We start from the raw sequence: 17,292 nt of genomic DNA on the forward strand, positions 1-17,292 counted from the left end.
TTTGGTGCCACTGCTCACCCAAGCCAGAGACTTGGGAGTCACTCTAGATGCCTCCTCTCCTCAGAGCCACCTCCTCAGCCCCTGCCTCCTGGTTCTTTGACTCCCCTCATCCTTCTCCACCGTTACTGCCTTAGCTTCTGTTCTCATCAGGTTTCCCTTGGTCCACTGCCCTGACCTCCCAGTTGGAGAGACCCTGCCTCTCTTCTCCTCTTCCAGTCTGCTCAACCCCCACTGACCTCTTGTGGCAACAGACGAGAGTTCTAGCTCATTAGGATCCTGTCCTATTTAACACCTAGAAATAGCTCTCCGTGTCTTACAAGTAAGTCCGAACCCCTCAGAGCGGCACCTGAGCCTCAGCCTACCTCCACCCTCAGTTCTCACCAGCAAAGAGCTTAGGTTTCCTAGTTTGGAGTCCGGCTGTCACGTGACCTTCTTAACCTCTCAGAACCCCGGTCTCCACAGTGTCTGGCTACCCTTAGTGTTCAAGAAACGGAGACTATTATTATGGATTATCCTAATGGTATTCCCTACTAAAATAACCACGTTTTAGGGACCAGCATGTTGTCTCATTGGTTTGTTCTGTTTGTCTTAAATCCAGAGCTGTGCGCAGAACTTGGGGCGTAGGTATTCATTGTTTGCTGTATAAATAAATGAATTGACAAATCAAGACAAAGGGTGCCCAAGCTTTCTGAAGCAAGAATCTTCACTGTGCCCAACCAGGTGGGAAGTGTGTAGAGGGGGAGGCACGTAGGCACAGAACCCATTACCAGAAAAGGGTTTGGAGAGGTGCCCTTCACATATGTCACTAACCCTTCCCTGGACATTGCCCCTCCTGAGGCTGCCGTTCCCAAAGGGGCTTTAATCCCGATTCACTAGCTTGGCTGAACCTTGTGGTTTCTTGTGGGGAATGCTCTGCCCCCGTCCCCAGCACCTCAAGGTTGAAATAACACTTGCCTTTGTCTTAATGTTGCCACCCTCTCTGCCTGGTTGTTATCTATTTATAGTCTAAAGTTGTTGACTGCTGAAGTATAGTCACAGGGTGGTAGGAGATTTGTGGCCTTTTGATACTAGTTTTGTTTCACATATTCTCAGTCAGTCATTCTCTGCTCCCCATATTTTCTCTGTTGAAACACACTTCGTTGACCTTGCAGCTGCTGGCCTTCTTGGGCTGTCTGAATTTTGACATCAAATTCTATCTTTTGGGTTTCCAATCACCATCCCCTCCCCAAGTGATAATATCCATAACTGAAACCCTATGACTAGTGAGCAGAGATGAAATGGAAGTACCATCAAATATCAGATTCTCTCTAAAAGTTAGTCAAGGCTCACTCACTGCCTCAGGATCTGACAGACTCAGAAAGAAAAGAAGCTCAAACTTTATTTGCTGATTCCCAACCATTCACTCTCCCCGTTTTTGTGGAATCCTTGGATCACATGTAGCTTTAGAAGCAGAGCATCACCATTAAACCTTACCTCTGGTTTTCTCCAACTGTTGGTGTCATTATTATAGTCACAAATATTCATGACTGAATAGTTCTGAATCCTTCGGAGCCACTGTAAAGAAATCCTTTCTTCATTTACCCATGTCACGTCACACAAGTAGTAATCCCTGGAAGGAAGGAAGGAAGGAAGGAAGGAAGGAAGAAGATAGAGAGAGAGAGAGAGAGAATAACTATTTCCAGACCTTGGCACAGATAGATATTTTACTCAGTGAAATCAATCTTAATAGGCATATAATTTTAAATGGTTGTTGAAACCATTTAATACCACAATATTTTACCTTTTTCTGAAAGTTTGAAGTGTAATTTAGTTTTGAATGGAAATTAAAATATACCTGACAGGAAAAACAGCAGCTAACATTATATAGTGGCTTAGCAAACGTGACTCACACCACCGCTCAGGATTTTTTCAAGTCCTTAACTTGGCCTTTGGTGGTGCCAGGAAGTCAAGGGTGACATTTTTCCCATCTCTTTTCTGCTGTATTGAGAGAACATTACAGTGAGGCCAGACACACTGGCTGAGATTCGAATATTTTCTGGTAATTTCTGGTGAAATTATAACTGACCCTTTTCTCAACTTCGTTTTTCAAAGGAGAAAAAAATTGACTCACACCTCTATGAACTTTGAAAATCAAATAATTATACTGTAAAAATCTTTTCTCAAAAGTCAAAACATGAGCCATGTGAAAAAAATCAAGGAACCTTAACACGAAATTTATGCTAACGGAGATATCTCTAGCAGTATGTCTTCCTCCAACACATACCTTTAAACATTTTTGGAGCTACCTTTTGATTTATAGTGAGATGCATGGAATTCTCAATTTTTCTGCTAGCCTACCTAAATATTTGCTCTGGATTGTCTATTTTATTTGATTTGCTCCTCCTAGTCCCCCACCCCTGTGTGATGATCTTGAGTGATCATTCTTAAATCCTTTTTTTCCCCACTGTCTGATCAAAGCTTTGTTTCCTTTTGTCAGAAAAATTCCAAGAGACTCTTTTTTCCTCTTTCTTTCTGACTGGCCCCATGGCCGTAGCCTCCTCATTAACGCTGAATGCTCTAATATGCTCCTTCGCTCTTCCCTTCACAGGCTGTGCCCACCCCCTCCTCTGTCTCTTGGCTCTCCTTGCTTGACCACAAGCTCTCTGAGGCACCAGCCGCAGCTTTCTTGTTCACAGGGCGTCCCGGGCTCCAGTGGAATGAGTACCCGGCACCAAATCGACACTGAAATTCTGTGGAAGGGGAAAGTCCTGTTGTGTTCTCTGTGGCCTGAACGGCTCTGTCCTTCCTTGGCATTCACAGACCCCGTCCTGTCTGCACTCCCTCCACAGACACGAAACCAAACGGCCAATATTTATTGAGCACTTAGAATGGCTCACCGCTTCACTATCGCCCTTCTATAGGTGGGGACACCTCCTGTGTTAAGGTCCCCTCCTGGGTCCTCCAGGGTCCCCTCCTGGCTATCCCCGTTGCCGGTGGCAAGTACTGAAAGAAGATTCAAACCCCTTCACCCAGCAGCAAAGAACCACCTTCCCATAAATAGGGACTCCTCGCCGTTTCAGGCCTTTCTCTTGCTTAGTAAGAACCTACACACTGGGGCATCTGGGTGGCTCAGTCATTTAAGCGTCTGCCTTCGGCTCAGGTCATGATCCCAGGGTCCTGGAATAGAGCCTGTGTTAGCCTCCCTGCTCAGCGGGGAGCCTGCTTCTCCCTCTCCCTCTGCTCCTTTCTCTCCCCTCAGCCTCCGGCTTGTGCTCTCTCTCTCAAGTAAATAAATAGAATATTAAAAAAGAAGGAGGAGGAGGAGGTGGAGGAGGAGGAGGAAAGGAGAAACCTGTATACCATCCAGTCTGCATGTCTGGTATTCCATGAATACCTTCTGAGATTTCCCAGCTGCCCTCACTTTGTTCACCCTGCCCCCATTTGTTCAACCTGCCCTCAGTCTAAAACCACTGCTATGCTCTAACTTCCTTAGGTCTTCCTCAAATATCCACTATGCCATCTTGGAAAGTCCCTCCTTCTGCACCAACATCAGCATTCTTAAGGTGCTCATCTCTAACGACCACCAGGCTGCAGGGCCTAAGAGTGCAAACCCCTCTTTGCACGCACGGGACCAACGGTGCCTCTCAGAGTTCAATGCTTCCGCCCTGTGCCCAAGCCACAGGCATTAATGAATCTTGCTGGGGATAGGAATAAATCATTGCAAAAGTGGATGGAACTATGACATGCAAGGGAGAAAACAAAACTTTTTGAGATTAACTTTCTTGACTAGGGGTCTGAAGACTTTTTCAGTCAAGAGCCAGATAAATATTTTAAATATTTTAAGTTTTGCGGGTCACATGTGCTCTGTGACAATTACTTATCTCCACCTTTGCAGCGCAAAAGCAGCCAGAGACAATATCATCAACGAACATCTGTAGATGAGTTCCAGCAAAACCCGGAGATCTGAAGTTCACATAATTTTCACACGTCACGAAATATTATTCTTCTGGTGATTTTCCTTCCCAACCATTCAAAATTGTAACAATCTTTCTTGGGGCACCTGGGTGGCTCAGTGGGTTAAGCCTCTGCCTTCAGCTCAGGTCATGATCTCAGGGTCCTGGGTTCGAGCCCCGCATCGGGCTCTCTGCTCAGCAGGGAGTCTCTCTCTCTCTCTCTGCCTGCCTCTGTGCCTACTTGTGATCTCTTTTCTCTCTGTCAAATAAATAAATAAAATCTTTAAAAAAAAAAATCTTTCTTAGTTGTAGATCATACAAAAACAGGCCTGGGGCTGGATTTGCCAGTGGGCCCTGGTGCGCTGATCCCTGCTCTATGCCCCTGGTTCTTATTCACAGATCAAATTGCTTTGTAAATCAGATGGCAATCAGGTACCTCTCTCCCGGGTGGGGGTGGGGGGAGTCTCCTTACATACGTGCACACATTGCCCAGAGCTCCATGGCCTCGATTAGGATCACAGGCTCCAGAAATGGGAAACTTTTCTAAAGTGGCATGGTCAGGGGAAAGGACAGGCAAAGGGGGAAGAAAACTCATTAACACAATTAGTGGGTCACCTTTACTAAGGGCTTTATCTATAAAAACCATACACAATACTCCAGGTTCAGAAATCAGCAGTAGAAAAGTAACTTCTTTCCCATTCGAAATTATAGAGTAATGGAATTTGGGAAGCCTGCCAGGGAACTCACATGCATCTGGCACTTGCCCTGCCCATTTCTAGATCAAAGGTTCATGAGCCTGTCTTCCACACTCTCTGTCACTCTCTGTAGCCCCAGGTGTACTCTGCACCCTCCGTATGGGCTGCTCGCCAGCCCGCGGACAGGACATTTTGCATCCTCGTGTAAACACACCCCTGTTTAATCACAGCTTCTCTTTAGGGTTTGGAATTAAAGGGAGACAGAGCGGCGCTGCAGACACCACCCTGAGCCAAGATCGTGCCGGTCTAAGATGTCAGTGAATCATAAAAACTATATAAGGGAACCAATGGCCCAATTGTACTTTTTATTGAAAGGTTTAATTAAGTCCTACTTAGGACCAGAAAAATCCAACAAGCAGGTTTATCAACTATACTTTGCACTATATGCCGATTTTTTAAAAAGAATGCATGCAGGAGCAAGTGGGGGAGGGGCAGAGAATCTCAAGTCGCCAGACTCCTTACCCAGCCTGGAGGCCAAGCCCAGCTGGGGCTGGATCTTATGACCCTGAGATCAGGAGCTGAGCCACCCAGGTGCCCTTCCATGCTGATTTTATTCTGTAAAAACAGAGAGGCTCTACTGAACAGACTGTTGTGTAATGGTGGGAAGGGGTGGAAGAGGGAATGTCAGGCAGCCTGGCCTTCCTTGAGCCAGAGACTGCCTCTCCTGTCAGGCATAGTGATTCAATAAGCTCTTCTAATTTCTGGGACAATGTTGTTTTTAAGGAGAGTGAGGTTGACTTTAATACTAAAGCAATGGAGTGATTTCTGGACATAATAACCAGAGTTCACAACCATGAGCAGCTTATGTGCCAGGAACTGTTCCAAGTGCTCGACATAAAGCCATAAAGCTTGTGGCACCCTACAGGATCAGAATGCTAGGGTTCGTGTTTTGCAGACAAGGAAAGGGAAGTGTAGAGAGGTTAAGTAACTTGCCCAAGGTCACACACTGGGAAGTGTTGGGAAGCATGATTCAAACTAAGCCAGTTGGCTTCGGATTTTCTGTTCCTAGTAGCTCCTTCTATACAGAACCTCGACCCGTCCCTCTGGGAAATGCGGTCGGCTAGCTTCACCCTCTTGCCTTTTTTTTAGGATAAAATTCCTTACTCTATGAGGTCTATGTATTCCCACAGCGTGTGTGTAAACTAAATAGCTGAATTCTATAAAGCAAATTATATGTGATAGTGCTGGGACAGACCTGCTTTTGAAGCATATTTCAAGCATATTTCAGAGACTCCTTTTGCAAAGTGACCGTTGCCTTGTAAACAGTAGGCGTGTAATAAATGTCTGTTGCGTTGCATTAATTCCCCTAATTTGTGTAAATGTTTCTTTTGGTGTGTTAAGGGTACTTAACATCAGGTCGGCATTACTGACTGAGAAGAATATTGGAGAGAAATCACTCCTCAGAGCAACCGCAGACGGTGGAGTGATTAATTCGGTGAATCACCCAAGGAAGCGGGCGTTCTGCCAGTGCTGGCCCCGGGCTCCATGCCACTCTCTGCTCTGATGGGGATGCCAGCCCTCCTGGGGCTGCTGACAGATCGCTGAGGAGAAGCATAGGTGGGGTGAGGGGGAGCCCGTCACAGAGGGCAGCACCCATAGCACATGGGGTCCTGAAGGGCTTCCTGTCTTGAGGTGTCTCTAGTTTCCTGGCTGTTTCAGTCCGGTTCCTTCATCTCCTGTGGGACAAGCCCACACCCTGACATCTCTACTTTATAGATCAAGGATTATCAACTGTTCGGAGGAGGCATTAATCTATCACATCACTCAGGAGCAGAAAAAATAGGGTGGGGCAGGTCATGCGCTGGGTGTGATGGGTCCCCGGAGCCGATCAGCAGATGTTGGGTGGGGTCACCTCAGTAGAACGTGCCCTTCCCAGTCCTCTAGCTCAGGACAGGGAATGTGCAGATGGCTGGGAGGAGGCAGAAAAGAGGGACTGCTAGGCAGGGTCACTTGGAGGGTCGTCTTTGGTCCTGGCTGTGTAAACCATTCCACACACATAAAGTCACCCTCATCCCTCCGCACAGAAGCTTATTCATTGATTCTACACATATTCATTGAGCACTTGCTGTGTCTCAGGTCCTGCACGAGAGGCACCAGATATAAAATATAAATATAAATATTGTGAAGCCAGGCTCTAAATAAAGCAGGTAGGGAGTTTATGATTTTATAATATATGTTGTTTTCTCTCAAGGATTTTGAGCTCACCAATTCCTCTCATAGTCATCAAGACAAATGAGCGGCCTAATGAATCTTGACCTCTTGATCTCTAACTCAGGGACGGCAGCCGCGAGGCTCCCTGCCTCTGGTAGGACTTTACCTGCTCAAAGCTGTGTGGAACAAGGAGGAAAATGAGTGATGGGCACACGGGGGCAGAGGAGGGGAGAAACACGCCCCACTCTCCTGGGGCTACACTCCGGGCGATCCTACACTCCAGGAGCTCGTGGATGGTTAGAAAACACGGCAGAAGGTGCTGGGCCGTTTCTGAAGAGGCACAATTTGCCTGCATTAACCTGGCCCCGCTGGAGGTTTGCGTGAGGCCAGAAAGTGGGGCATCACCGCCTGCTAGAACATTTTCCCCAGAGAGGAGCTCGAGCCTGGTTTTACATAAACTGCGGCCTCCCTGGTGTTAATAGAGACCAGAGCTGGATTTATAATTCCCTATATAACACATTCCTGAGGCATTTCCAGAAACGACTCCTCAGTAAAGTACATCTCACACAAAATATCCCCAGTGAGTGAGGCTGTTCTCACCAGGAATGCAGCATAAAGAACCGCAAACAATGACTTAAGGGTTCATTTGTACGGGGCCAAAATGAAGTCCGTGAACTTGCGCACGTTTCCTAAGCTCAGCTCCTGGATGAGGCTTCTAAGGAGGGTAGAGCCCACAGGTGGAGACCTGTGAAATGGCCATGACAATGACATGGTAGGCGGTGTATTGAGTGAGATGTGAGCGGGGCATCAGGCATAGTCGCCACCCACAGGAAACACTCGATGCATCGAAACCCCATTATTCGATGAGTCTGGTCTGGCAGGTGCAGGCCTCTGTCCTATTCCCAGATCCCATGCTGACTGCTGTGAAACCTTGAGCAAAAGAGTTTCCCTCTCTAAGCCTTAGTTAGCTCATCTGTGTCCCACAGCACTGTTCTCAGTGTGTTCTAGAAGCCTGCAGGTTCTGTCTAAGATCCTGACTCCTGGAGGAAGCAGATGGGGACAAGGCCTGTGCCTGCAGCCTGAGTGGTAATGGTCTGGTTGGTTTCTGGACCTGCACTCCTGTGTACTGTCTCACTTGAAAAAAAGCCTTTGGATCTTTACAACAGTTTGTAGACCACGAGTGAGGTCTAAAGCCCCTTCCAGATCTAAGGTTCTTTAGAGTAGGGGCTTATGGCTCATTCTCCCAGCAGAGAGATGTTGGTCTTAGACCAAGAGTTCCCTCCAGGCCCTGCTGCTCTTTCCCTGAACAGCCTGTACTCCCCACACATGGGTTACCTTCCCCTTCAGGGCCATCCCCCTGGGCTGTGCCCTGTGGTTCTTTCCTGCTCAAGCCACATATGCCCCAGGATACTTTCTCTCATTTCTGGGGTCATCAAAACCCACCTCCCCTTCCTCAAAATGTTTCTGCCCTTCTGTTTACGCCTCCGAAGTATTTGCCTTTGGGGTCATTTATCGGAATATATTCTATCCTCTGCTTGGTCGTAAGTGTTAAAAGATAGTAGCTCAGCCCTATGGACATCTGTTACGTAAACAGCAGGTGCTCAGTCAATATTGATAGACGAGATGAATGGATGGGGCCACACAGCAGATTTTAAAACCTTCAGGTAAATGTTTATACCTTTGGACAAACTCAGAAAAAGCAATTTTTAAAAATTTATTGATAATTTATTTTTTTCCTCCAAATGAATAGGTTAAAAAGATATTTCTAATCAAGTCAATGAAGTAATGACTACAGAGCAGAGCCTACAGCATTCGGGATGTGGTGCATTCAACCCTGACAAGGCTGCTTCCATGTTGCTCTGATGGTAACTCCAGGAAGCTGAGGGCAGCGGTTGAATTCACACAGAGAAGGGCAGCTAGCAGAGTACTTGTAAGCTCTTTCTTCTAAGTCAGACAGGTTTGAATACAGACTCCTACTTGGTCATTTTCTTAACTTCTAGGCCTCATTTCCTTATTTGTAAAAGAGGCATATAATTATAGTTGTTGGAAAGAGTTACTTTAAAGACTAAGACTAATACAAAGCCTGTAGTAATGCCCCGAGTCTGGCACATAGTGAGTGCTCAGTATCTACTAGTTATTATTTAAAAGCCACAAGAAAACCAACATAAGGAACAGAAATGAATAGAAAGCAACTCACAGCCATAAACTGCATGCAATGCCAGGTGGTTATCTTTACAGGAAAAGCACAGGGGGCTGAGGGTGTGCGGTGGCAGACTTTCAAACCACCAACGATTATTTAAGCAAGTGACATCCTGAGGCATGTCGGTGTCATGAGGATCCCTAAATTTCTCCGGTTCTCATGGGGACCTGCACAGCCCTTGTGATCTGACCTCACTCCTATCACTCACCGCTTCACTCACACGGCTCTGTTTGCTTGGCCTCCTGCAGGACCTCTCACACACCAGACCCAGCCTCCCTGTGGGGCCTTTACACATGCTCTTCCTCTGCATGGATGCCGAACCCCCAGCTACTGAGGTGGCTAGCTGGCCCTCTGTCTTATGTCACTGCCCACAGGCCATCTTGTGAGAGAAGGCTTCGTTGCCTGCCCTCCCGCCACCATCACTAACCCCTTGCCTGCTTTGATGGTTTTCACAATTTTCTGTCCACCTGGTTGTTGTCTGCCTCCCCCACCTTGAATGCAGGCTCCATGATTCCCGGGACTCTGGCAGCTCTAGTCACTGTGCGACCCCATCACGGTAACTGTGCTTAGCATGAAGACACAAAGTGAGGGCTCACCAAAGAATGGCTGATGAAGGGCTTCTGGGCGCGGGGGGACACCACGGGACACTACCCTTGATTCTGCCATTCATTTTTAAAATGTTCTCCCTGAGATCTGTGAAACTGTACAACCCACACGTTCTGATCAAGACACTTACCCTGTTGAAATAGCATCAGGAGGAGTGATTTCTACTGAAATTGCATTGGTGTTTGGGTCGAGATTGTTGGTTTTTACAACAAAGAGCTTTACGGTTGGATTTACAGCTCCTGCCTAGGAAAAAAAGTAACAGAATTGATATGAACAAAAAATACCACATCTTTGCACAGGTTTACAATTGTACAAAAGTGTCTGCATTAGAGCAATAAAATTATAATCACAAGACACATTAAAAGTCTATATAGATAAATCTAACACAGATAAAATGAACATAAAAGAGAGTAATGAAATGCAACTTTTTCATGTTCAGGCAGAAACATGTCTATTGACAGCCCCTAGAACTCCTGTTTAAATCATGAATGTTCATAACTCAATGTGTTTTGTGCAAACAAGGACAAACTTTTAAAAAATCAATTTTATTATTTTGCAAATATACTCTGACTCCAGAAGGCAAAAAGTCTAATGGCTGACAACTAGGAAGAATACGCTGGATTCAGCCAAAGACACAATCCACCAGGAAAATGAGTTTACCTGAGCCAAGAGCCAATAACGCTAATTAGGAAGCCATCATTTGCACTCCAAATTCAAGTTCACTACATTCGAGCTTTACAATCAATATGATGACAGAAATCTACAAAACTTTTTTATATATACACACAGACCTTCAATTGACAAATTAGTTAGAAATAATATATTTTTAGTGAGAGCATTTCATGTTTTTTTTTTTTTTTTGCCAGTTTCACTCATCAAAAAATAACATTCCACTGAAAATACATCTCTATATTTAGTCTCGGATCCTTTTTTTTCTTTTTACTTCCTCTGTCTTCCTAAAATGGCAGCTCTTCATGAAGCAAATTGAGTGAGTTGGTAAAAATAAAAATCCCTTTTCCCAAGTTGCTTACAGCAGAAACATTTACTATTAGATTTTCCTATAGATGATTCTGTGGCCATTAATATTATGATACTAGTGAAGAATCCTGGTTGCCTTCTAAATCCCCCTCTTCCTCGGTTTACACTGCTTAACAAAGCTGTTGGATTTTCATAAATATGCATCCCGTAGGGGGAGAACAGCCTTGCAAACCAAGATGTGAGACCATTATTCCAAACGCAGGACGTGTGAAATTCACATTAGTGCCAAATCTATACCAGAATCCCTGAAACTAGTTATGAATCGGTTAATTAGCAATACAACCTGATATGTAACCGAGCTTTTCAACTTCATCCAGGGTACATTCCAACTTCTACAAATAAGAGGAGCTTGTGATTCAAGGACAGCTTCTCTTTTCCTCCACTGAAATATTCTCATTCCCCCTACCTCTTTCAAAAGCATTTTCCCCATCTTTTTCGGCTTGTCATTCCTCAAAGTTTTTGGAGAAATTACAAAACCTTAAATCACACTCTTTCCTGGGATAATAAAAATACTTTAAAATTGCCAGATGCTGTTGACTTCAGCAAGAGTAATCATAGCAAGCTGTTGAAGAGAGACTGACAATATTTTCATTAGCAGGAAAGGATTAAATGAAACCATTCTCTTCCTATCAAATCACGGAACCACTACGTGAACAGGAGCACAGACCTTCGGGTATGGAATCCGCACAGTCTTTGGGTACTGCAGCGACTCGTCAGAGTAGAAGGAGTATTCAATAAGTGGGACTTCTGTGTCGTTAAATTGGGCATATGCTAAAAAAGTGCCTTTTGGAGACCACCACAGAGCAGAGTAGGCACTGAAGATTTCCTCTGAAAAAAGACATAAATTGTTCTGTTACAAGAAGTAGCTGATAAATTGGCTTTGGCATTCAAAATATTGTTCTCATTAGCTTTAGTAATTACAGTAGAGTTCAACTAATGAACCATTTTGCATTTGCTGGGCTTCCAAATTCAGAGTAATACAAATGAATAAAAATAAAATCTTCAAGGATAGATCTGGATTGTAAAAATAAGTAACCCGTTGGACCATTTTAGAATATTTTAGCACACAATATTTAATATAAGCTCTACATTTTTTTCTTTATCTTATAATCCTCTAAATTTATGCCGCAAAACATACTAAAAGTAAATTTCACACAAGGGGCTGATTCTCCTTTCTAATTTTCAAACAGTCAACATGCCAGCATACTCTCCCCAACTGGGCTCCGTTTGTACTGTGCCCACAGGGTACTGGTGGGTGGTGTGTGGTTCCAGACTATCGAACTAATATGGTGCCCACAGTTTACTACTCTTGGCACAAACAGGGTGTGGGAAGGATGGATTTAGAATGACAAGGCACTCCGTGAGACCCCAATTGAAAAACATCTCCTTCGCTTAGCCTTGAAACTAAAGACTCTAGCGGGTTAGCGTACTCCCCTGCTGCCTACAGTGACAGTGAGGGAAGAGGGTCAAAGAGAGAGGCAAATGGAAGGAGAGGTCTTGCTCTCCAGGAGGGTGTTGGACTCGTTCTCATTCTCTGGCAAATGTAGTTCTTTCCCGTGTTTATCATGGCGTCTCCTCATGGGACTTCCATTGTTTGGCTCTTAAAATGCCAAAATCTCTTTCATGGAAGGTTCAGGTAGACCAAATGGAGACTCCTAGTCCTTTATGCAGATATAATCTACAGAACCTCATGTTCTGCTGTCGGGGAGGAGGGGGGAAGGTAGAAGCAGAAGTAAAGAAACTTGAGTCTTAGAGTTAGGAAATCATCTGTCCCCATCAGTTTTCTGATTCCTGAGGCCTCTTTACAAGTGTCTTCCAAATGCTGGTTTTCAATAATAATAATGATAACGGTAATAGTAGTGGCAGTAACAGTAACAACAATAACAACAGTAACACAGCGTAATAATTACTATGATGAGCACCCGACATTTAAAGAATGCTAACCATGAGGTAGATTTGATATGCAACCAACATCTATGATCTCTGGTAATCCTCTCGTAATCCTCACATGGTGCAGGTGAGAAAGGGGCAGTGGGCTTAAAGAGAAGTCATTGCCCAGAGTCACATGGCCAATAATTGACTGACTCCAGAATGAATCTAGACTTGTCTGGTTTGAATCCATGCTTCTCGCCTCCATGCTCTATGTCTTTCCATGCCTATTTCAGTTCTTCTGGTAACAGAAAACCTACTGGGTAAGGCAGCCTGTTCTGGCTTTATCTGTTTTCTACCTATGTCATAGTTTCATTTGTGTAGTAATTTAGAATTTACAAAACACTTACCTAATTTAGTCTTTACAAAGATGCCTAGATGAGTCTATTCTATTTATATCCCATTTTACAGACAAGGCAACTGAAGGGCTTAGAGAGAAAGAGAATGAATTGCCAGAGATAAGATAGGACACAGGCCCATGACTCTGAGTCTAGGGGTTTCTACCGAGAACTTCTTCAGATAATGAGTGGATGACTCTTTCCTGTGGCTTCTACCCATTATTTTCCAGTCTAAGATCAAGATGCAAATTACATAAAATGAATACAATTACAGCAAGATTATGGCTTTTAAAATTGCTTCTAAGTAAAGGTAGCAGGTAATATCTATGTTTTGATTGGTAATATAGAACATATTGTTTTATAATTGTACATAGAACATATCCTTCCATACAGGAATGTATTAAAACCATTATTATAAAAGTACTTCTAGTCAAACTCCAAATTCCGAGAATGAATAGTAGGGAGAAGGGAGAAAAACAAAGGGGGGAAGAGATTTCCAGTGCTTTCTGATACAAAGCTGGTTGTGAGCACAAGTGTCTGTGGCACCCCCTCCCCCACACCCTGATCCTCCCTCACCTGCGATAGCCTGTGATACCTGCCAGTCCGGCTACTCTGACCTTCCCTTGGACTTAGTGTCTGCCCTTGAATAGGTCCCTTGATTCACTCTATGAGAATTACCGATTGACCTCTGTGTCTCCCGCTCGGGCTGAATTCCCTGAGAGCAGCTATTGGATAGCTTTTTTTCCCTGTGTCTCTAGAACCTGACATAGCACCTTCATAGGTAGTTGGCACTCTCTGAATTACCCACACCCCCACTGTCAGCCCAGCTACCATAGGGCGAGGAGTGCTCCATCTTCCAAGCTTATTTCTTTCTCTATCCCTCTTCATCCTCCCTCTCAAAATTCTCATTCTCATTTCTTGTTAGATAAACTATACTCATACTTTCGAGTGAATGTCATGGGATTCACTTCAAACCAGGAGATAAAGTATTCTTATTTTTTACAAAAGAAGACACTTGTTAACTAAAGTAATAATTTAAAAATCATGAAAGAAAACAAAGAAAACGTTAAGACATTGAGAAAGAAAGTAATTTGGGATTCTGGGGCAGGGCAGGGGACACATGTCCCAGAGGGTAGGCTGCTGTGTGAGTGTCCTTCCAGGATGTGGCAGAAAGCCCCATCTGGCTTTTGCAACTTTCTTTCTTCTTTTACTTATGAACCTATAAATTCTCAAAATCTACTCGTTCAGTCTTATACTCAACAAGTGTTCATGGCTGCAGTGGAGATGCTCCATGGGAAGATAGAACTCATATATGGAGACACAAGTGTGCTCTTTCCAAATATGGATCATTCATAAGTATATAAAACCAATTATAGGAAGTTCCCCAGAGGAACCAAAGTCCTATTTTTTAGCAACAGACCCACACTGGAACTGGGAAGCCATTCTTCTGTTTGTCATCAACACACAAAATGAGCTCTTATCTACCTAAAAAAGGACTAATAGTGTTAGGTGTGTTCTCATCCTAGAGATACTCAGATGTTTCGAGGAGCGGTCTAGTTGCAGCTTTGGGAAGAAGCCTTATCCAGGTTGCTTTGGGGGTCCTGCGGGTTGTGCTGTGCTGTCCAGCAAGTGTTTTTTAATTGCTAAGTGACAAGTGCTAGCAAATTTCATTATAAATTTTTTCTGGGTCATGGGGATTTATCTTTCTTTTAAAGTGATTGTTGTTGTTGTTGTTGTTATAATGTTAGTCATTTAACTGAACTTGACTTGCACTGGGTAAGAACCAAAATTAAGTCATGAAGAAAAACTCTTTTTTTTTTTTTTTTTTAACTATGAGGAAGAAATAAGAAGATGAAATAGGATGAGAACTTAATAAGCATTAGGCAACTTTGTGAACAGTCTGGAATAGCCTCAAAATGCCTTTTACCTTGGCAGCTATAGATGCAAAAAATGTTTTTCTAATATTTTCTTAAACTCTATCCTAAAAGAGAAAATCCTTTTTAATAATTTTAGTTCTTTTTATTTTTACTGATTTTCCCTCAGAAGACTTTCTAATTATTTTTTCCTGCTTTAAAAACAGGAAATTATGATTTGTCCAAGTTCAAATGAACACAAATTCTCTGTAAAACAGATGCTTTCTTCCCCCTCTATTCCCCAGCCTCCAGACAATATTTTGTCAGCTCTTGGAATGCTGTGGGAGTATTTAGCTTTCCTTAGTAACTCTGGGTTAGGTAGGCCCAGTTAGAGAAACATCTGATGTTAATCTGCAAGCTTTTATGCCCCAGTTAAGCAGAAAAGCTACCTATACAGAAAGGCCCTTTGTAGGAGGAGACTAAAGACAAGAGGCATTGAGAGACAATGAGGACATCAGGAAAACTAGCCACTGTTAAGAAATCCTTGTTCTGGGAGACACCTGGTATTGTGAGGGCTAAAGAGATTTGATGACATTTAAAAAAAATGCAACTTATTTTGAATGCCATTGAATTTCTCCATTTTAAGAGAAATGTTTAACTATTAAAAAAAAAACTTACAAATTTTCTAATTTGAAAAAGCTTTAAAATCTCTACCTTCATAAACCCAGTCAGTTATTCCATTGGATATTACATTTTCTTCTCCAGTCCATGTGATCCTCTGACTTGTTGAATTTGGTTCATTTTTAACATAAATATCATTGTTCCAAACGTATGCCTAGAAACGTTGAAAAACAGATTGGTGAGTAATAACCTGTTATAACATATCTTATTCTGGAGTTAAAAGATATCTATCAACTGTTTTATCCTCAAATAATATTGACATGTCAATGTAATGATTACCTTGGGTTAGTCAATTTCAGCAAGATAAAGTCATTCACTACCCCCTCACATTTATTTATTTAATTAATTTATGTCTTTAAAAGATTTTATTTATTTATTTATTAGAGAGAGAGAGAGCACAAGCACGGGGAGGAGAAGAAGGAGAGGGAGGAGCAGGCTCCCCACCTAGCAGAGAGTCCGGTGCGGGACTGGATCCTAGGACCCTGGGATCACCACGTGAGCCAAAGGCAGACGCTTAACTGAATGAGCCACCCAGATGACCCACCCTTCACATTTTAAAAATCATTAAGTATACAAGCTATAACTCCAAATAATTCTAAGGACACTCAATATATTAAAAAGAAGCAGCTCAGCTCACAAACCCCACTGTTTGAATGCTGAAGTGCCTGTGAAGACTCAGGAGCCTGATCATTTCTACAGAATAATGTCTGCTTCCCATTGCATTCTGGGAGAGGTGAGTTGAGGGAGTGTATTCGATGTTGGGAGGGAGAATTCTGTTTACAAATGAACGTCCTGTCTTCCTATTCAGATTCTTTTGCACTTCTGACATTCTCCTAGCATTAAGAACATGAAGGTATATCTATAGGGACACAGAGAAGGTCACAGAACCAGCAGGAAGGAGGTACACCCCCCAAAACAAACAAATAAGCAAACAACAGCAAACTGAATACAAGAGAAATTAAAATTTTAATGGGTATTTTCCCAGTCAATAATGAATTCTCCAGTAGTAGTTCAGAAACTTTCAGGAATCCTATTTGCTGAGTTAGACTAGTAAAATGCTATTTTAGGCAATAACACTATCTTTGATGTTGAAGTATTTGCTTCCTAAGTGTCTGCTCTGTGTCAGGTTATGTAGCTTCTGCATATGAGAGCGTTGAGTCATTATTTTTTCCCGAAAACAGAAGAGACTCACTAACCAATTTATGACCCTCTGGTGACCACGTGATCCACTGTGTGTTGTCTGGAATTTTATCTTCTGTAATCAGCCTCCTGAAAAAAGAGAAAAGGCAACATTACCAAATGAATAAATCACAGTGGGATTTCCTTTTTAAAAAAAATGTTATTGCACTAAAGAAGCTTACAGATTTTATAAGGAAGTCACTGACCTTTTAGCTAAGTCATAGATGTCATATGAAGCCGTGTAAGAATGCCTCCATTGCTATAAAAGAAAACAGACATCTCAGACTTCTGTGATTCTTGACAGTTCAGCCACTTGCTATACGAGCACAAGATGACATGTAAAGTAATATGACATTGTATAAATCTCACATTTTATCATGTCTTATAATTCCTAGCTCAATCCTTACAATTTTGGAATTAGGAAGAGATTATTAGAAAACATCTAGTATAAATTCCTCTGGACCGCATCTGTAACCTAGCCCTGGCATCACCCCTGCCAAGGAAACTTCTCAAGATCAGAGTGGGCTGAAGTGTTGCTTCACGGCAAACATCACTCCTAACCATAGCATGGGAAGTCTACCTGTCCAAGAAAATACAAGTTTTTACCTTTTTTTTTTTTTTTAAAGAGTT

At 43.1% G+C, this 17,292-nt stretch overlaps 1 protein-coding gene across 2 annotated transcripts in view; it reads right to left on the reverse strand.

Moving 5' to 3' along the window:
• DPP4 (dipeptidyl peptidase 4) overlaps positions 1 to 17,292 on the reverse strand; it is a 78,040-nt gene that overhangs the window by 29,985 nt on the left and 30,763 nt on the right. For both annotated transcript variants that reach the window (XM_032355737.1, XM_032355739.1), the window contains exons 6-11: positions 16,869 to 16,921; positions 16,680 to 16,752; positions 15,517 to 15,637; positions 11,350 to 11,510; positions 9,775 to 9,887; positions 1,474 to 1,609 (exon numbers count right to left, since the gene is read on the reverse strand). In XM_032355737.1, coding sequence (XP_032211628.1) covers positions 1,474 to 1,609; positions 9,775 to 9,887; positions 11,350 to 11,510; positions 15,517 to 15,637; positions 16,680 to 16,752; positions 16,869 to 16,921 — 657 coding nt within the window. The remainder of the gene's footprint in view (positions 1 to 1,473; positions 1,610 to 9,774; positions 9,888 to 11,349; positions 11,511 to 15,516; positions 15,638 to 16,679; positions 16,753 to 16,868; positions 16,922 to 17,292) is intronic.

This window comes from Mustela erminea, chromosome 8 (assembly GCF_009829155.1).
Source record: "Mustela erminea isolate mMusErm1 chromosome 8, mMusErm1.Pri, whole genome shotgun sequence".
Classification (NCBI taxonomy): Eukaryota; Metazoa; Chordata; class Mammalia; order Carnivora; family Mustelidae; genus Mustela; species Mustela erminea.